The sequence below is a fragment of the Amphibalanus amphitrite genome, unplaced genomic scaffold (genome assembly GCF_019059575.1).
Source record: "Amphibalanus amphitrite isolate SeventyFive unplaced genomic scaffold, NRLGWU_Aamphi_draft 001231F_arrow, whole genome shotgun sequence".
Taxonomy (NCBI): Eukaryota; Metazoa; Arthropoda; class Thecostraca; order Balanomorpha; family Balanidae; genus Amphibalanus; species Amphibalanus amphitrite.
In genome coordinates, this window is record NW_024882724.1 from 1 (window position 1) to 21,466 (window position 21,466).

At 52.0% G+C, this 21,466-nt stretch overlaps 1 protein-coding gene across 1 annotated transcript; it reads right to left on the bottom strand.

Annotated features, from left to right (window-relative positions):
- Window positions 1–531: 531 nt before the first annotated feature.
- On the bottom strand, window positions 532–21,201 carry LOC122371311 (wiskott-Aldrich syndrome protein family member 3-like; the record flags this gene model as incomplete). Its single annotated transcript, XM_043347528.1, has 2 exons — window positions 20,409–21,201; window positions 532–703 (listed from the first exon to the last, which is right to left on the bottom strand). Coding segments are annotated over exons 1-2 (452 nt in total), but the record flags the coding sequence as incomplete, so codon positions are not given.
- Window positions 21,202–21,466: the final 265 nt, after the last annotated feature.

Below are 21,466 nucleotides of genomic sequence, written 5' to 3' on the forward strand. Positions count from 1 at the left end.
CCTGTCACAATTCTGATAAACTGATCTACACCGCAAAAAATACCAACTCCCGCCATTGAAGCCCTACTGAACATGCATGTAGCGGGTTTCCTGAAGCTAGCCCCTACTGGCTCTGTAGCGACTAGCCCCTCGGTTTCTCCTGACCTCAGTTAACCCCACACCGTTCTTTGTTGATCAGCAGACGACTTCTCAGCGCGACTGACCTCTTCTAACCATCTAACCTGCCGTCCAACCTCCAGCTACTTGCCGCTCCCTGCGCTGAGCTGCAGCTAGCTACCTTCAGCTACCCCTGACTTGCCGCTGAGCTCCGCTGACCCTCACTGGCGTCGAACTGACCAGAACGAGTACAGCTGCCGCAGCACCCGACCCCTGCTGACCTGGCACTGACCCTGTATTGACCTTCACTAACCCCATACTGACCTGAACGAGTCGAGCTGCCGCAGCACGTGACCCTGCTGACCTGGCACTGACCCCGTATTGACCTCCAGGCTCCGCTGACCTCGCATTGACGTCCACTGACCCCTTACTGACCTGAACGAGTCGAGCTGCCGCAGCACGCTGACCGGACTGAGCACGGCCCGTCGGTACAGCCGACGGATGGCCGACGGCCGGCTGGCTGCCGTGAACATATCCCGATCAGGCGCCTCCTGAACGCTGCTGAAGTGGTGTGTCCGCTGGCTGAACGTGCACAGATCGCTCTCCGCTGGAACAAGGCAGAAACAGGGTTAGAGTCTATGGTCATATGCGGCAATCAGCACATGATATGCTATATTTGGACATGGCACTATACAGGTTAACTCGGCGCTGAAACAAGGCGACTTACAAGTTCAGCGGAAATAGCAATTTATTGGTAGATATTGACAGTCCCTCACACAGAATTGACCTCTTTTTGGTAGCCTGCAAAAATGTAATATGAAGCTGAAATAGTATAAGCCACTTGATATATGTGGGCATCAATTCTGATCAAATGCATTTTAGAGCCGGGACCCGCGAGAGATAAGCGGGTATGTGGCAACTGACGAGCCTCGGTCGCTCTCGCAGTGTGTGTGAGCTCTGTGACTGTGGCGAAGGTCACAGCTGTGACGGCGGCTCATCAGGGTATGGCTCGTTGTCCCCCTCCGCTCCCCGCTGACACTGAGCCGGTCACAATGGTCGTCTGAGAACAATACGGGGCCACGCGGCACGGCCTTGGGCCGGGGTCCGGTACACCGGAGACCCCGCGGCACACGGCGGACGGCACGGCACCGAGACCGGAGACCCGACCCGGCCGCACCCGGCTGACTCACGGGGTGTGCGGGTCATGACCCGGCCCACACTGCACACTGCACGCCGCGGCGAGCGAGCAACTGGCCGCCGCAAGGCCGGCCGGCCGAGCAGGAGCACCCTGCCTGCCTGCCGGCTGGCTGGTTGGCCCAGTAACCCCAATGGTCGGCTTGGGGTGGTGGCTCTTCCCAGACTCTGGATTCTGGCTTTTCACTGGTAATGAAGCCACCAGCAGGCACCTCAGACAAGTCCCTCAGGGACAGAACAGCGGACAAGGGAGGGGTAAGAGGCTGTATCTCCTCAGGCCGACATACGTAGCACCTATAAACTAAGCAGCCTGATTAGGGACGGCGGTCGGCGCATGACCTTCGCTGAGCGCGTCAGCCCAGTTCTGTGAGCCTCCGCCGGGTCACAGTAAATCCGCGTCTTTGCCGCGCGGCCCCGGTAAAAGGCTCGCTCTAGAGAAAGGCGGAGGAATGCGCCACCAGCCCCGGAGGGAAAAGCGGGCGCCCGGCTCGTTCTAAGCCGCGACAAATCACCTCTTTTGTCAGCGTTTCGGTTGGCTTTGATGACCCGGGCGGGGCGCCGGGCCAGAGGTCGGTACCGCCGACTCTCCCCTCTCGTGCGGACCACCGTGGTCTCTGGTCTGGGACAGGTGAACCGCTGGCAGTGGTGGTTCCCGAGTCACAGAAAGCGGCACCGCCATGAAGGGGGAATCAGGGACGGAACGAGCCGGCCCGGTCGCGCTCCACCGCTGCACTGAGAGGTTTGGACGCCGTGCAGTCTCGAGACTCGATCGGTTACCGTTTATCCGTTACCCTTGCAAAGCGGTGTCGAAGGGGTAGTCGAGGACGAGCTGATGGCAAGAGGCAGAGGCTGCCTGAAATGGGCCCGCTCGTCAATTTACTGGATACAATGGAATGCAAACTTTGGTCACTGACATAAAGAAGACGCGATAAAATGTAAAACATCCTTTAGGGGAGAGTTTGATGTACTGCTGGTGGTTCAAATAGGACGTTATCTTCAAATTGAAAGGAAAATTATGCGTTTCTCCCCTATCAGTGTGAAATGCTCCGTGCGCACTGAATATAGTAGAACCGAAAAGTATTCCAATCGGCCTCAATCAGTAACATGACTTAGCGCGCCCCGTCAAGTTGCGATAGACATCTGCAAAACGTGTCGCGTTTTACGGCTGCGATAAAGTCACACATCGATGTCAAAAAAGGACAGCAGCCGGACGGGTGCGCGATTCGCTGACAGCTCCGTATCTATTCACAGGCAGGTCACTGCAGGATGGAGGAATGCCACAGTTGGTGCAGCGCAGCCGCGTGCACTACCGCACCGCCGCCGTACCTAGCTGCAATCTGCATACACATTATACAGGCAGCCCCGCAGCGGGCACACCGGCAGGTATGCCGCAATCACTGCACACAGAGAAACTGACTGCCGACCGACGGACGGAGGAGGGGGAGAGCTGCAAGAGCCGTCAGCACTATACGCGCCGGTAAGACACAAACTTACCGAGATCTGACGGAGACGCACTCGTGGGAAAGCAAATCCTTTCAACCAGAGCTCTCGGCGGGCCTTTCGCAGTGTCTCACAGATATTCGTAGAGGAGGGAGCGGATACGGCCTGTCCGAGTAAAACAGCCCGACAGGAAAGAACCCTGACTCATTAATAATAACTACACAGTCGGCAGATGGCTGTTATTGTGATATCGTAAAGCTGCCACCCCACGATCCCACCACTCATTCCCACTTTTTAACAATACGTTTGCCCGCCTCCCATTTGCATTTTTCGTTGTCTCAGTTGAAAGCGACCGGTCGGTAAATCGTGCGGAACAGGGCGGCCAGCTGCTCTCGATCGGGCGAACAGGAGCGGCGTTCACTGCCCCGGCTCGTGGCCGCACAAAACAGAAGCCACCGAACGACAGCCCGGGCAAAAAGCGGCGTCCGACACTAGTCACTAGTCAGGTTTCCCGGGAACCGTCGGCTGGGTGGAGCGTGTTGAAGGGAATGTGTTCAACTGTTCACTTTTCAATTACAGGAGAACGACACAGAACGGAGAATGTGCGCAGAAACATAGGTGCACGTAGAGACACTGCAAGTGTCTGATACAGTCAGAGGCACTGCACGTAAAATGATCAGAGGGGACAGAAAGCTGCAAGTTGCATGCCATATCGCGGTCAGCAGCGTAAGGCGAGGCTTGCAGGAAGGGAGAAACACATATCTGCCACGTTGCGCAATCACTCGAGCACGGCGAGCGGCACACCCGTTCGACGCAGGTGTTTGACGTGTGGAGGCAGGGCGGAGGGGCCGGCTATCGGGCGGCACTGAGTGCAGGGTGCGCCCTTACGGGGACGGAGGGAAGGAGTGCGGGGGACGGAAGGGACGGCTGCGCTGAGGGATGGACTGAGGGGGACGGAGGGGACGACTGTCGGAGTGGAGCAAGTTGAGAGGTGTGAGCGGTGCTCCCAAACGGGGGACGGAGGCAAGGGGGATGGAGGGACGGGCTTCAAAGGACGGCGGAGGCCCGGACCGCTCCTGCAGGCGGGTCGGGTCAGCGGCCTCTCAGCTGCCTCTGCCGGCGCAGCGGTGGCGGTCCTGCATACCGTATAACACCGTCTCTCGGCGCGGCGAGAGCCGATAACCGGGCGGCCGGCGAGCGCGGCCGACCGGCGGACGGACGTGCCCGGACTGCCGGACAGCACTGGCGACTGGGCTCCGTACAGGCACTGGCGACTGGGTACAGTGTGTCCGGGGGCCCGTATACATACATACAGGCGCTGGGGACTGGGCTGTGTGTGACCGGGGGCCAGTACACTGAGCACCGAGCACTGAGCCCGTACACTGTACTGCATACATATTACGCATACGGGCGCTGGCGACTCGGTACAGCGTGACTAGTGCAGTGGTCGGCCCCCGTTCACATACAGGCTGTGAGGCTCTGGCTGCTAAGGGAAGTCTACAGAGGCTGTGCATCGACAGGACTTATATTGAACAATGCACCTATATCTTATTATAATTGCAGCTAACCGAGCCTCATTGTAGTTTCATGAGTGAGATATAACGATAAAAGAAGTTGAGGAACCTGGTAAGGTTCAATAAGTGTTTAATGCAGGCATAAATAAATGTAGCAATAAGTATGTATGTTGCAGGCACTTTAGAATATCAGTCATTTTGTAAAATGCCTAGGCATTTTACAAAAAGACGGCTGCTTGAAAAATGACTGAACGCAACCAGGCATTTTTCAAAATGGCTAGCCATTTTACAAAATGACTAGGCATTTCGCAAAATGCCTGACCAGCATGGAACGTAGATCCCACTACAGATACTATGGCCAACAGTTTTTGGACGTCTTCCTATACCCTATAGGTACGTGTTCAGCCTGTAGCTGATCGATTTGAAGCTCTGTGATAACGACAATGCTGAGTAACGACCAGGTTGAGTTGCAGACTCGGCTGTAGCATAAAGCATTGCTTAGTTAACGCTGTAAAAACTCCCAAGTAGGTATGTACATCAACGCCGTTCATGTTCTGCCTGAAACTAGACCTAACAAAACCAGCCGGAGACCGGCCCTAGTCAATAGGCGGGCCCGGTTGATGTACAATTACATGTAAACGAATGAGTGTAGTCTTTGTTTGATTGTGCCATTACGGACAAAACTGCATTATGTATTTGGACAATAAAAACACGTTCGAATTTAATTATAATTTCCCACTCCTTCTCTCTCATCCTCACATTTTAACACGCGCAGTGGAAGGGGGGGGGGCGGATTCCGCCCACCCCTCCTGTTTTTCGCCAATAACTCGCGCCGCAAGGTTTTCTTTAGGTTTTTCCTAACTTTTCCTTGGAATAAAAAAGCTCTCTGATCACAATGAATATTAAAGCAATAATTAACAAAACACGCTTAATTTTGCTCGTGGTAACAGCTTTGAGTACCTACTTGCATGGTCCCAGTTAAAAATATCAAGCTCCACATCGGGAGAATCATCAGGTCGCTTGGCGTAGGACGAGAGCGTTGGTTTCAGAAGATACTAACGCCTAAGTGTGTGGGATCGAATCCTCGCGACCTCTAATAGTTTTACAGATACAGGCCGGCATAGGGCCAGTCGTTTGTTGACGCTCCAGATCAATCATTTTAAATCCAGCAGCGTCGCTGACGTGGGGGGTTGGAAATGTCGCGAGCCTGCACTTCTCAAAATAGAGGTAGGTATGAACTTCCCACTGCTGGACTCCTCTGGTCATAATGCTGGACTCCTCGGTCCACCTACACGCTACCAAAACGTATATAATTAGGTACTCGTATCTACAACACACTGCTCAGTCATTTTGTAAAATGGCTAGGTATTTTGTAACATGCCTAGGCATTTTGCAGAATGACTGGAGAGTCAGTCATTTTGTAAAATGCCTAGGCTTTTTGCAAAAAGCCTGGAAAATCAGGCATTTTGCAAAATGGCTAGGCATTTTGCAAAATGACTGATTTTCTAAAGTGCCTGCAACATGTATGTCCCATATATCTACCTCTGTCAGCTACAGTTACCCAGTGGTCTCGTCAACGTCCCACGACTCCCGTAGCGTGCCCGATAACCGCCTATCCGATTGACATACGATAACATGCCAGTGTCCATCGACAGTCGAATGGGGTGCTGTCGGGGCCTCAGATACCGCCGGTCTTAGCCGACACGCCACACGCCACTCCGGGCAGATTGAACTCAGCAACGAACGTCACCAGTGTTTAGGCCTTAAGGCCTGGCTACACTATGCGTTTTCTTCGTGCGTTTTTGCGTGTTTGCGTGTTTTGCGTGATATCGTTCTAGAAAAAAGAACGACATTACGTTTTTGTGATGTTTTTCACCTTAAATTTTAGTTACATAAGAGTTATATTAGCTTTTGTATATAAGCAAAGTAAAAATTATATTGTTTATAACTTTTTTCCTAGAACGATATTACGCAAAACACGCAAACCTGCAAAAACGCACGCAGAAAACGCATAGTGTAGCCAGGCCTTTAGGGGTAACAGTCAATGATAACGAGATGGCATCCATCGAAGGAAGACCATGAAGCGCATCTTTATAAACTACAAAAACTAACATCCGTATAAACCAATTGCTTTTTAACATGGGTAAGATAGCTGAGCATAGAACATTCTAACCAATTTTTGAACAGACCCATACGAGAATAAAGAGAATAAAATGGAAAAAGAAGAGCGAGAGAAAAATATGCGTTCAGCTTCAGCGAGTCAAATTGTTTTCCCGTATCTCATCAGCCCGCACAGTCAGTGGTTGTCCTCGTCTCACAGACACAGTATTTGTCCCGGTATTACAGATTGCACAATGCGCAGCTTGTGTTTGTCCCGATCTGGCACACCATACAACCAATGCCTTGTCTCGGAACGAACACCCAGCCTTCGAACCGTTCACACTCCACAACAGCTGCAGTAAAGGCCAGCGGTGTGCGATCGATAAGGATCGGGATCGATAAAAGTTGTATCGGTAGCCCGCCCCTCCGTATGTGGTGTCAGAGTCAGGTCTCAAGAACTTTAAAAAAAAACAGTATGCAATGAATGCATACATAAAACACACATACTGTGCGTCAATCTGTAGTGTGATGATAGGTTCTACAAAACAACGTCGAATTCTCCGTGGAATTTCTCGATATAAATGGCACAGCTTAAACGTTTAAGCTAGATTTTGATGGATACATGAATAGGGAAAATAGCATGTCTTTCGCAACACTGCAGAATGCTAGGCTACCGTTTATCAGTTAAAACCATAATAATCTAACAAGGCGCGGGCCGCCGTGCTCCGTTTAGCTTGGTCCGAGCCCTGCAAGCACCATACGAGCCTGGTCTAACCGGCTGAGGTTGACTGAGGCTATCAGGCAGGCCGCAAAAGCCAGCGCGACTGGCGGAGAACCCGACACTACCAGACAACTCTCTCCGGCCAGTCCCACTCATACAAAGAGAAGTAATTACCTGCGACGTTACATGTTTGTGCAACGTGTCACGGGGCGTCGGGGTCAACCAATCGCCTTTTCCTTTCGTCGAGTTTCTGCGCCGCACCTCTGGCCATTCGCCAGGCGCACGCGCGCATAAAACTACCGTAAATTTCCACTGCCAAACGACACTTGGCGTAGGTGAAATATGCGCTGGAATGGGCAACATCGCCTGCTTGATAAATGGCCGTGTCCGTCATTAATTGCACCACTCAGCACGCGGAATGGGGATGACGCCACGAATATGCTGAAAGGGTCGGAGTAAGTCACAGTAGCGTCCGTAGTTTGTGCGCAAGGCTGATCCAAAGATCACGATCATGTGTCAATCATTTGTCGCAAGTTATTACAGTGTCCAGATGTTCTGAGACATTCTTTTGATCAGTAGGTATTTGTGCAGCCATAAATCTAAAACTGGGCGGATTTCAAAAAAGCAAAGCCCCGTCACCACAATGTTATGAAAGTGACCAATAAATTGCCACAGGTAACTAGTTATGAAAGGTAAGTTGGACTACGAGTCCCGTTGTAGTTTGTGGCGCAGTGCATCGCCCAGTGGCAAGAGCCACAAAATAATGTTTAATCAAATCCATTAAACTGTCTCTTCATAATTTCATATAACAAAAAAAAAACGGCCATCTAAGCCACCTCCGACATCTGACAGATTATCTAGAGCTTTTCGTGGCACTATCGAATCCTTCCACAAATTAAATAGTTTTTTATTCTGAAATCCCGACACATTTCGTCAGAGCAAGTCCGCATTTTTCATAATCCCCAGCGTATCATATTTACTGGGATAGGATAACAATATGACATCCGGCAATACCTAAACGATCAATCAGGATGCAGTCTAACAAACAACAACCAAGACACTGAGCCGACCTACCCCGTCCCATCCAGCGCTCGGGCGGGGAGAGAGCGCACCGCAGCGAGAGAGATCTCCCGGATGAGGGAGAGGAGGGGAGGGAGGGGAGGGGCGATCCAGGTGGAGGTAAGGCGATCTCGGGGAGGGCGGTCGGCTGGGCCGCGGGCCGACCCACATTCCAGTGGCCCTGAGCGCACAGGCGGAGATGCTCGGTCCGATAACCGGCCGCCGCTGCACGGCGCACGCTGCGGGCTGGGTTGTGAGTTGAGTACTCAGTCACACACGGCTGCCGGGCTGCAGGGAGTGGGCAGTGGGTTCTCATGCACGCACAGTGCAAACACGACTCCATGACACATAGGAAAGGCTGTTTTCCATGCGCATTACACAATACACATAACACACAGAGACGGTGGAGACTGCTGGGCTAGCAAAAATTGCGAAATTCAAGGTGCTTACATTTTGCATGCGTAGACTAACCGCGGTTGGGCTGTGGAAGGCGCATTGGACCTGAGGTTGCAGAGTGAGCAGGTCCGGGTAGGCCACTGAGAACGTGTTGAAAAGCCCAGGTAAATAGGTTTAGGTGTGCAAGAAATATCTAGTTCGGGCAAGTGCAACGAATGCGACGGTAGACCGTCGTTCGGTAGACGGCCGTCAACCGAACGACGAATCATCGCCCGCACCGATCATCTGCATGATGGCGGGGGCGTCAGAGCGCCTTCCAGTGTTCCTCAGACCTCAGATGTGACCTGATGTTCCAGATGCTATAAGAGTTAAGATGTTCCAGAGATGTGGCCGCTCAAATGTCAGTCAGGTATGCTGATTGGATCTATCAGGGTGGGGGGGGGGGGTGTAGGGGTTGGATCAGAGCAAGGGAAAGGCACAACAGACGCAACGGCCATGCATAAGGGCTTGGTATGCACATTGCACAGCTCGGTCAGTGCCACTTCTGTATTGCGAGTCCAACAAGACTGCTGGTTGCATGAGATTGCAGTCCAGGTCCAGGTCCAGGTCCATAGGATTTTCTCTGAGTGAATACGACTGTGATCCATTTATACAAAGCTGCTGGCTGTTCATTTGTAGCTCAGCGCACCTCAACAAGGGAATGATTACTGCTTGAGATTGGCATTGCATTGCATGACAGCTGGATGACGGACATCGAGACTCATTTCTACAGGATTGACGACTACGTGAAACTGCACTTCATTTCTGCATGAAGACACTGTAAGGGACGGGGGCCGACGCTTATTCCTTACAGTGATCCCGGCCGTCGCCTGTCGACAGTTCCGAAGGAGGATGACGTGGCTTAACTCCTCTCCGCGTGAGGAGCCTCAGACCGGTACGGGTGCTCGGGATGGATAACTGAACTTTTTGTGCCGTCAGACACGGCCGCCGTTCGGGCACAAAAACTCAATCAAGCGGGCTGAGGTGGAACACCGCCTCGCCGACTGAACGGCTGGGTGAGACGACAGAGCGGCACGGCGTGGCTCTCGGCTGTCGGCCCAGCGTTGTGGCCCCCAAGAAGTCCCCTTCCTTTAGTCCGGGATACTGGGACTCTGGGCTGAAGAAGGCGAATAGTTTCCCTTCCTGAATAGTCTCCCTCCTGTCAGTGGTCAGTGTTTGGCATTGGTCATTATTTGTGGCAGGATAGGGTCGGCGCAGAAACCCCGGTCTGAATTCAGAGGTATGTGGGTGGTCCGACCGTCCCTTCCGCCGACCTCAATTACTCAGGACCGTCCGCGCCCGACCTGAGTCGCCATTCGGGGCCGTCCGAGGCACGGGAACGACCTCCTCTGTACTGTAGACTGAGAGTACGAGTATGCGCACCAGTATTCTAAGGTGGACGAAATTCAGCGCTGTGCGGTCCTGATCTGAGCTATTTTAGAAAGGCCGGTCAGCATATGCGGAGGCTTGCATAAATGATGACCACAGACACACGGCACATAAAAACTCAAATTTAACTCGGACCAGTGTAATGCGGATTGCGGAGGCACACCAATCTGCGCCTCTTCCTGTCCTCTCCCGTGCCAGCCCCCATATAATGTAGTGCCTGCTGCTGTCGTTGTCCCTCGGGCCACCCAAAGGCAGTGACCGTCTCACCGGCCCGGCCCGCACTGGCGACAGCCCAGTTGGCGAGTGACACCAGCGCGGCGACACCAAACAGCCCGAGACGGCGGGCGTCGCGCCGCGCTGCCACCCGACCGGCTCGGCGGTGACCTACGGTCAGCGGCGGTCAGCACTGGTCAGTGGTCAACAAAGGCCAGCATAGGTAAACAACGGTCAGAACCGGTCAGCAAAGGTCAGCATCGGTCAGCATAGGCTAGCATAGATCAGCAATGGCCTTGGATCAGGTGTCAGGATGTCATCAGTAGTCAGCATCTGTCAAGCGGTGTTTCATCTGACACGGCTGGTGGTCAGTCACATGGGGTAAAACAGAAGTCCTCTTGGCACGTCAGAAATGTTGTATTTACCCACATTAGCTGGCATTCAAAGGCGGATGTTCAGTCCATTAGAAGCTAAATCACGCTCGTAAGAAGCGGAGGATGAGTTGCGATGTGTGAAACCCAATCTGCATGATGACACTCATAACCTTCACAGTATGCGAACATGCTGGATTCTGCATGCCTGATTTGATATCGTCTGGGTCCATTTCACGACATAAGCAAGACGAGATTGTGTAAACACACCTTGACGCCGCTGTTTGACGACCGAACAAATCGGTCACCTGTGACGGCTGACAGCGACGCGAGTCATATTCAGCACCTCGCTTCTGTTCAGACATAAATCGAGCCGCCACGGGCGAGAAGACAGATAATGGACGGCGCCAGTCTCTTACCCATCTCCTTCCACACCTTCCTCGACCCTCGTGCGGCCACCGTGGCAGCTGTAGCTCGATCGTGACCGACAGCTTTATCGCCAACTGCTAATGAAAGACTCTGCTCAGTGCTTATTGCTAACGAGATAATTATCAGAGCTAATTGGCTGATTAGGGTCGAATCACGTGTTGCAGGCAGGGCAGAAAGCACGACTGCAGGACATTGACACGATTCTGGTCTCTTCAATGCATAAAATTACATCAAACTACAGTGAGATTCATCTAAAGATGATTGCAAATCATATTTTTAATGACGGGCTTCCTGGAATATCGTAGGGACTATGTATTTCTATTCGAATTTCCATATAAGGTAAGAGTGAACTCTTTGCTGCAATGATTGGCTGGTACGACTTATCGGGCTATTTTTGCAACACGAGTGCCTCCCCCCCCCCCCCCCCCCGACCGGTCCGCAGTCCATCGGCAGATCAGCACCTAATGCCCGAACAAACAGCAGATTACCGGACCGACACGGCGGTCTCTAGTTTGAATAGCTGCAGCTGATAAGTGCTGATGCAGCCATCATAGCCCAGAGACGCCGGCATGACACCGACACGGTCCATGGCGCACCTGGGATGTCATCTGTCTGAGGGCTGTCTGAGGGCTGTCTGACACCACTCTGACAGCTGGTTGACATATATCTGACAGCTGCAGTATGACAGAACAGACCTAACGAAGATGCAAACTTTCGGACAATAGCACTCGAAGGAGCCGGTGTCTTTCCGCCAATGGAGCGGAGACACATTACCTACTGGTAGGTAGGAACTCCGTAGGTAGGATGTAATCAGGCTATCTGAAGTCATCAAACAGGCTGGGCAAGCCCGACTAACTAGCTGAAGAGCGGCAGATGTAGCTAATGAGGGTGGTAGCAGAGTTTGGATCGTCAATGTATAGACTAGAATTGCGATAGACTCAACTGCAGCACATTTGAGCACTCAGAAATGTTGCGACAAGTTTCAATGATTGCACACATTCCATGAGGTCTTATATCTAGCGTCATGCTTGCCGGGGTCACAAAAAATTCTGAAAGGGATTAGTATGTGGCCAATGCCCGCTGCAGCCTAGTGGTAGCTCAGTCGACCGTTGTGATTACTGATTACATTCATGTATTGAATGATTATCGAAGCATAACGGTAGGTACATACTCAACGCTCGAACATTCATGTCTACAAAGATGTGTATTTACCTACCGCTTGAGTCGAGCAGACAGTAGGTAACAGATAACCGTACGAGAAAACAAGAAGAACGACGACGCCTCAGTGTAATTATGCTCCGATCTTGTAGGTACAGGCGGCTGGGCAGTGGGTATACTCTGCTCAAGCCTGTTCCTTATCCCAAAGGCAATGCATACCTTTGCAAGTTGCAATAGTTTTTCGCAATGCATGCCCGAGAAGGACATGACGTCAACCCATAAAGAGACGGCTGTTCAGTGGATGGGACATTTTTGAAGCACTATATCTCCATTATTTCAGACATCATTCAAAATAAGCTCGATGTCCTTCTCAGCCGCGACAGCCATTAAAAATCCTTTTGATTTTTGACCGACGATCTGAAGACCGCACCTTTCCGTGTGAGCACCAGCCACGTTATGACGTCACACGGCAAGTAGACTGAGCGGGAGAGCGGACCGGTTCGCTGTTGGTCGCGCGGTGGCACCGCGGGAGGAATGTTAATTAATGCAGGAGCGTCCTGCCGGATATCTCTATAATGGCGGGCCGGGCTGTCCGGGTAACGCTGAACATGGCTGTAATTGAGGGAGGAGACAACCAGAGGGAGGGGTTACATAGTGCGGAGGAAGGGAGGGAGAAGGAAAGGAGAGAAAGAGAGAGAGGGAGAGAGGAAAGGGCAGAGGAGAGGAGAGGAGAGGGGAGAGAGAGAGAGAGAGAGAGAGAGAGAGAGAGAGAGAGAGAGAGAGAGAGAGAGAGAGAGAGAGAGATACAGACAGAGACAGAGAGAGACAGAGAGAGATAGAGAGACAGAGATATAAAGACAGAGATATAAAAACAGAGAGGAGGGAAGAAGGGAGAGGAAGATGAAGGAGATGGGGATGACAAAGTAGCGAAGAGAAACACCCATTACAAAGCGGTCGTTGTGTTGGAGATTGACTGAAGCGACAGGTCATGGGACAAATAACGTGATCGGGTGATGGAGTGACGCAGCCATTCAGATGATATCAGGTGATGGCTGGCGTGGCTGGGTGATGGGAGGCTGCTGATGGCCACCAACGGTCGCACATACTGATCAGCGCGGTCGGGATGGAAGCTGGGACGGCTCGTCCAGCGCTACTGCTGCCTGGAACAGTGTGGCAGCGTGGCTGCAGCACTTCAACTTGTAAGTACAGGGTTGAAGCAAAACAGTCGGACCACTGGTAACTTAAACTGAACCAGCCAGCATCATAGAAAGTCAAAGATATCATGGCATGACTGAATCAGACAAGATAAGACTGACTTTTGGCCCAGACCAGTTAAAAAGGACTGAGACAGGTCTAATCCAGCAGGTCAAGTTGTTAGACTGACCCAGACTGGCTTAGACAGAAGGCTTCATTCCACGTTCACCGAAGTTATTGCCACCAGAACAGGCTCATTACGACTCGTCGACCAGTATTTCACTCTGACAGAGCCATACACCACCAATCACCAAAATTAAATAATAGAATATAACAAGTAATAGGGTCAACCAGTCGCCATATCCTACCGATCACCAAAATTATTTAATAAAATATAACACGAGTAAATAAACTAAGAGTGCCCCGGCGCTCGGCGCTCCAATGGACGCCGCAGCCCTGACGTCTCTCCGGGGCCGTAGTGGGGCGGTCGGGTCATAAAATCGGTACCCACTCAACCCCATACCTGGGGCATTCCACGTCAAATCAAACACCGAAATCCGTCATCCCCTTCGATTTTTCTGAAAATTTGTAGGCAGACTGGGCATGGTTCAAAACTGAGTTACGTATAATATTTTCGAAATTTGCTAAAGTATCGCTGAGATATAGGTCATCGAATATAGCCAAAAATGCCACACATCAATTTTTTAAATGTCTATAACTCTGGTTCCTTTTCTGATATCAAAATGATATTAACAGGGTCTTGTAGGCAATTGATAAGGCTTTGATTTTTAATTATAAAATTAAATTGAAGTGACCTTGAAATGCATTTGACCTTGAATTAAAACAGAAAAATTTAAATAGCAAAAAACACGTCACCTTTGATGCGGGTAATTTTTACATATTATGTCCGTAACAATGTTCCTAACCATCTGTGAAAAAATTGGAGTGGGCCATTCATAACTCTCGCGGCAAACGCCGTTTTCATGCATCAACATCACGCAACCGCGCGTGACCTTGAAAGACAGAGTCAAGACATGCTTGCTTGTGTACACTTTCTGAAATGAATGATTGCTGATTAGTGATATCCCAAACTCTGCAAGAATGGAAATACATAGTCATCGTAGTCAAGCATTCAAGTTCCATAGTAAAAGTGTCTCAGGCAAACGGTATTTTGCGGGGAATTTTGAGCCGTGTGGAAATGCATCATGAAGCCAAAAATTCAACGAAAACATTATCACGCAACGATATCTTCACGTCTTTTTATCTTCACTATACGAAAGAATATACATTTTTGAGTATGTATGGGGAATTTCTAGTCAATCCAATAATAAATATGGCAGTTAGAGACCTGCTAAGAGTAGCATGTCGCCGGCTGAGGCGGGATCGGCCGACGCAGGAAACGCAGCAATCACAATTTTGTGTTTACACGTTCATATTTCAATTGTTTACCAACCGATTTTCAAAATTCTTACACCATAAGATTGCCTGTACATTTCGTAGTCTTCTCACAAAATTTGACGCGAATCGAACGTAATCAGCGGTAAGGAGCGCGATGTAAAGACGGAACCGTTCCGTTCCGTCCCGGCACAGTCTACAATTCAGGCGGCGGCTAGCGGTCGGCGCCGGCTGCCGAGTCGCCGCGTCGCCGCGGCGACAGGATGTTCACTTTACACCGCTATTACTAGACCAGTTGTGAACCGATTTTCTTCTTGCTTGCACGATGAGATGTGCAATTCAATTTTGGACAGGTAGCTATAATTAATTTCGCATTAATACTATGAGAAATTGGCGAAAAACAGGAGGGGGGCGAAATTCACTCTTCCCCCTCCACTGCGCGTGCTAACATACGTTTGCATATGTGCCATTTTCTTCAAAACTTATGAATGGCCCACTCTAATTTTTTCACAGGTTGTTAAGCATATGGTAGGCAATAAAATATATGAAAATTAGCCAAATCGAAGGTGACGTGTTTTTTGCTATTTCAATTTTTGTGCTTAAGAACAGAGTTAAGCAAATTTCAAGGTCATATATTTAAGTAGGTGCAATTCTAAACAAATGCTTAAGAAATTACCTAAACAGTAAGGTTTATTTCATTCAAATCAAACGAGTACAACCAAAGTTATGATCGTTCAAAAATATAAAGATGCAACATTTTGTAAAAATTCGATGCCCTATATTTAGAAGACCTGTGGTCAGAATGTGCAAAAAACATCAATGTAATGTTCGGGGCGACACAGGAACTCGCTCACAAATTTATAATGAAATAGCTGATGGTAAGGTGCAAAACAGCCGATTTTTGTTCGATTTGACGTGGAATGCCCTACCTGCCACCGGGCCAATAACCAGGCCGTAATTGGGTGCCGTCAACCCTGGCGACGACCTGGGTGTATTGATCTCCGAGCTGTGTACGGGCACTGCCGTACTGCAGGAACTGACCGTGGTGACGGCACTGGCGATCGGGCCCACCCGGACCACCAGACTGACAGACTACCGGCAGACTGTCAGTCCATGCCTGATCGGACCCACCCGGAGGAACAGACTGACAGACTGCCGGCAGACAGTCCGGTGACCAAGCTAGGCTGCTCGACAGAATGTTTGTCTGTTGTCACCTCCATGCCGCTCAGCTCCAGTTGTCGAGTGAACGAACACACCGCAACCAGCCGCACACTGGCCTCCAAAACTCAAGCCTCGCACAGTTCGAGTTGGAGTTGTATCAAAAGCTAGCGTGTGATCCTATAATATCAACGCCCTGGCTGGCTCCATGTTTCTCCATCTCCACGGGCCTTGTAAGTTCATAAAAAACGGTGCCGGTTGCCCCTGATCCCGACCCTGATCGGCGGCCCACACTGATAAGGTGCCGGTCGGACCTCTGGCGCCTGAGTCCGATCTGGTCTACCCGCACACCCACTCAGGTCGTCAGGTCAGTGGTCCAAGCTGGTCGTTACTGACACCTCCACGGGACACCATCAGCAATAGCATACCACGCCGTCGTGGCGGTCGAAAGAGGCGCGGTTTTGATCTCTCAGCTCTGAGAGCGGCGTCAGCTGATCGACTCCCAGCTCTGTGGGGAATCAGCAGGTTTATTCCAAACTTAACACGAACTCATCCGTAGACTTGCCGATCCCTCAAGAAACATCCCAACACATCAGTGAAACACCGTCAGATCTTCCCAGCTTTGAAGCGTGTCAATATCTTAGAACGCTGAGGTAGATCGTCATATTTTCAAGCTCTGAGGAGCATTACGATCCTCTCAGCCCTGGAGAACACTACTCTTCCAGCTCATAAAGAGCACCTTCAGAGCCATTTCTGGCTCGTGGGTGGGAGCGCCGTCGGGCTCTCCTATGGGAAGTGCTAATCGTCCTCGCGAGCCCAGGGCCCGGTTGTTGCTCCGCCCGCGTGTCGATCTATTTCCTGCTCGGTAATGAGAGTAGCACGCGCGCCGTGCAGCTCTCTCCCCCGTCAGAGGAATACACCGAGCCCGTTATCTCCCCCTCTTTCCCCCTCCCCTCTCTCGGCGCCACGCCTGCTCTCCATACACTGCAGGCGTGGCTGGCAGGGGAGGAATGACCGCCAAATTCCTGAGTGCCGACATGCGCTGTCGGCGTCTCTGCTCGACTCAGCTCGCGACGAGTCTTTATGACAGAGCGGCGCCGGCCAAAAATGTAGCACTCTCGCTGATTCTCGGATCAAGTGCGTTCATGACCAATTCTGGAAAATCACACTGATCATTCATGATTCAGCCCACCCAGGGAGACGGTTCAAACCACGGTCGGCGTGGCAACTGTTTTTATGACGTCACCGTAATCTCAGCCATTGAAAACACCCCCCGAAAACGGCCCCAGCCCACGCCATAAAACCACCGTAACTGCCAGGCTAAGCTGAATTCCGGAACCGGCGTGTAAAAATGGTAAGCTGAATTTAATTAAACGCTGCGTTCGACGTGAGGCGCCTGTGGTTCTCCCGGCACTCGGCAACATGAGTTGGAGCCGAACGCAGCCATGAATCAGCCTCGCCACCTCGGCTTTGCCAGGGCGCCTGACATAGATACGTCATGGATGGTGACAGTCGCTGTTCGACGTCAGAATCTGATGACAAAGGTCATGATGCACATCACCGCCTGTTTGTGGGCGACGCGCCGTTTGGGGTAGGGTAACGACTAACGAACTAACGACAGGACATCGAGCCACAGTCGGCTACCGTCCACCGCATGACTGGGGACAGGGCAGGGGAAGGGGAGAGGGGGTATATAGGGCCTTGGGAGAGGGGAGCGCTGCCAGGTGGGGAGCGGGCTGGTCGAGTGGACAGGATGTCCACGGGGCCGAACATCCGGGATGACGTCATCAATGCGGGAGGCGGAACGACGCGACTGGCCGAGCCACCGGTACCGATTAGGGTTATAGCACGCACGCTGACAGGACATACAACAGACGCTTCAGGTCACCGGGAAAAGTGATCGGATCGAAACATAGTTTGACAGGCCGATACGTCGTGACCTGGTATGTCGTGTCAGGTCGACTGGGTTAGACTGGTAGAAAATATCTTCTGCTTCGGTCTGAAGTGTGAAGTGAGAAACGAATGGAAGAAGTCCTAACTGCCCGTCTGTGGCCCATCACTGTCTAGTGGAGGGAGGAAAGGGGGCACGCGAAGGGGCGGAGGCAGGTGGCTGAGAGGGGGCGGGACCGCACGGCAGCTGTTTGCGGAGTGCGGAGGCAGGAGCGTGACAGAGCACCAGCTGCTCCCAAAACGGAGGTAGAGCTGGGGTCAAATGAGGTCGCAATTTTCAACTGATTCAACTCGAACCACGACTCAAAATTGCTTCAGACGCCTGACTGATGCAGCAATGGAGGGGGGGGGGGGGGGGGTGAAACAGCATACAACACATCCGTCAGCGACGCAGACCATCACTCGTCCGAGCGACAGACTCTGAAACCGATCGGCTCCAATTTCAGAAGACTGAGTCGGCGTTTGAAGCGCTCGCTGCGTCGGCTATTTGACACCGTCAGGGCGCGGTGCGGTCGAAACATCGCGGCTGTTCCGCGTCGACAGATGAGATGATCTGTCTGAGCAACTGACCGTCCAACGGGAGGGCAGACGGTCAGAGGAAACGGGAGACGAAATGGTCTGTTGGTGCTCACACATACCATCGTCTCGGCATGCTCAGATGTCCTACAAACACATCCGGCATCGGATTGCTGACGTAGGGGTTGGGACGGGGAGTGTCTTGGTTGGTCATCGGTATAGGCCGGCCGGATAAAACTCAAACCTTGTGCAGACAACGCGAATCGCGATCCATTTCCCGGTCGGAGCCTGTAATACCTGAGCCTGAAACTAACCTAGAGTTAGCTCTGACCGACACAAAGCTAGCCTGGGGTCGGGACCTTGCCCGGCGCCGGTACATGAACATTGAACGAGGTAACGGGAACCAGTCGGGTCGGCGCTGAGGTTGCGCACCAACCGGCGCGCGGCGCCCGGCGGGGAGAGGTCAGAAAAAGGTGCTCCGCCGAGGTGAGGTCGACTCCGGACCTCGTAACACGTGCCGGAGAATCGGGTCCAGTGTCGGACAGAGCCCAGTGGCGTCGTTTCTTGTCAGCGGAGCCGGTCGGGTCCGGCGGCGTTGGGTAGTCCCGTTACACAGGCTAATTTGTGCTAACCAGGGTCCGACCGTGCCGGTCAGGCGACTACGGACAATGCCGTGAGCCCACGCGGTCCAATCAAGCTCCATTGGAAACTATTAATCCGTGACGCTAGATACCGTTCAGCGAAGAAGCTCAGTACCTACTCCACAGATATCAGGTCGGTTTGAAATCGTACCTCCCCTGTCGCCTCACCCGCCACGCACACAGTGAATAAGCTACTATCCTGAACTGACTCGAGCTATTTGACTCGAAAGGTCATGGAGTCTTTGCGTCGCCCACATCAGCGACGCCAAGACGCCGCCGATACGTTACGATCGATCGCTGTGAAAAGCACCCATGGACTGCTCAATACAAGCTTAGTCAATAGCCCAGCGTTTGTAAACACGCTTAGTTAGCTGATGGTAAGCAAGATTCTGACCTGACATGACACTGCCGTCTATGTCATCATACAAATGCTTGGAGCTACAGAGGAACAAACGTCAACAAAGGACAATATATTCAACTGTGCAACTCTGGCTGCTTGGTAAGCATATCTGAGGGCGGGGGCGACACGAATCATGCCGCATTCGGTCAGAACAGGGATGGGTGCAAACTCGGCACATTGGGGAGCGGCCGTCCATACAGTTGTGAGGGCGGAGCTGGGAGGAGTCCCTTCTAGGAGCGGCTCCAGCATTCGACCTTCAGAGTCTGCCTGTGGACTTTGGTGACACATTAAGTTGCCATTCGGCCGTTCAGTCAGGACAAGTGTGTCCGTTTCTGAATAGAGCGCAGAGTTTCCTGCGTCGTTCTGGGAGTTCCCTCAATGGAAAGGAAACCGACAGCAATACTTCTGGAGCGGTGTTGGGTGATTCAGCCGATACGGTCACCTTTACAGGGAAGGAGCGTGCCTTTTGTCACTTCAGCACGCTTATAATGCTGGTTGTGTGGTCGTTAAAAGGTGGCGGCGCACCCCAAGCCTCCGCCTTAATTTCCAATATTAATTACCCGCAAATGCATCGTAATAGCAGACTTTCATGGCTGCCACCAATCTGGGAATCGAAAATTGCGCAGTATCCATTATATGATACAGAACAGGATAGTATGAATGGAACAAACTGTTCACTAAACGCTGCAGCATCTGAATGCTATTAGGCGAATGTCATTCATCAGCGCGCAGTGACTGCCCTAACGAGCATGCCCCGGCGGCTCTGAGCAGGGCCTGATCGCAGCTGACAGTCCGGTGGACGATCAGAGGTGGGCGGTTATATAGCCTTGGGTGGAGCTCTGTCAGGCGTCAGCGACTGTCAGCTATAAGCTTGCACGTCCGGCGACCGACAATGACAAGGAAACGGAGTAAAGAACGTCGCTCTGCTGTGACGAGGAACACATCGGGTTTCACACAGGGGATAATCAGAGTAGGTAAAGCCCGTCATTTGAGGGGGCGCGCTCACAGAAATAGACAGAACATCAGAACACTTACGTATCGGCGTGTCTGCGTTCTTGAGCTGCACCACTTTGCGTCGGACCACCTCCACGCGGTTCCGCAGCGCCTGAGCTCGGTCCGAGACGGCCACGAAGCTGTCGTGCAGCTCCTCGAATATATCCTCAGCCGCGAGCACCAGACTGGAGAGCTGGCGCAGCACAGTGGCGAGCGCTGCATTGGCAGCGGCGCAGCTCTCATCACCGCCATCACCCTGACCGGGCAGAGGCCGGCCATCGCACAGCTGCAGCGGGGAGACGTGTCGCAAGTAGAACGGCATGGTCAATCACCGAGCGCAGCCGCGGCCCGGCCCGCACCTCCTCACTGCACGCCCACCGCCACACTGTCGCTAGTGGTCGCGGCTAGCACTGCACCTCCGCAGCGCTGCCACTCTGACTCCGCCTTGGCCTCAGCCTAGCGCCACGCTGACGCTGGCTTGCGCTCCGTCTCGGCAGCGTCGTCACTCCACCTTTACGCTTGCTCCATATCACTCCGTCCTCACCGAACTTCATCCATAGACTGAGACGGATCAGTGTCCGTCTCCACCTACGAGTCAGTAGTCACGAGTGAAGACTTGTGCCGAAAGCTAGCACCGTTTCATACCGCAACAAGTTTCACGAAACATCTGAGTTACAGCTCAGACAACAACATGTCAGCAAAACATAAAACGAACGAAAACAATCTCACCACTTTTCGCTACCCTCCCTTTGCTCTACCACTACGCGTCTCACCGCTTTGTAGCCACACGCGTGCACACGCGACTTTGCGCGCGACGAGCGCACGGGCCAGCACGGGCGGCCTCGGGCAACCACAACAAACGCTACAATACTGGCGAGCCAGTGCGTCATTACCACGAGTTTCCCTGGCTATCCGCGTTGTGAAATATTGCTATTTATCATTATTGTATTATTTTCCGAAAAATAATATTCAAGATAACTTAAATCAGCCATAGATTTCAAAAAGTAAGCCTTTCTGTAAGGTAAGTCAGGAGGATTTTGAAAATAAATGATTTTAGAGGGGGAATCACCTCTAAAAATAGTTTCCACTTCACTCACTAG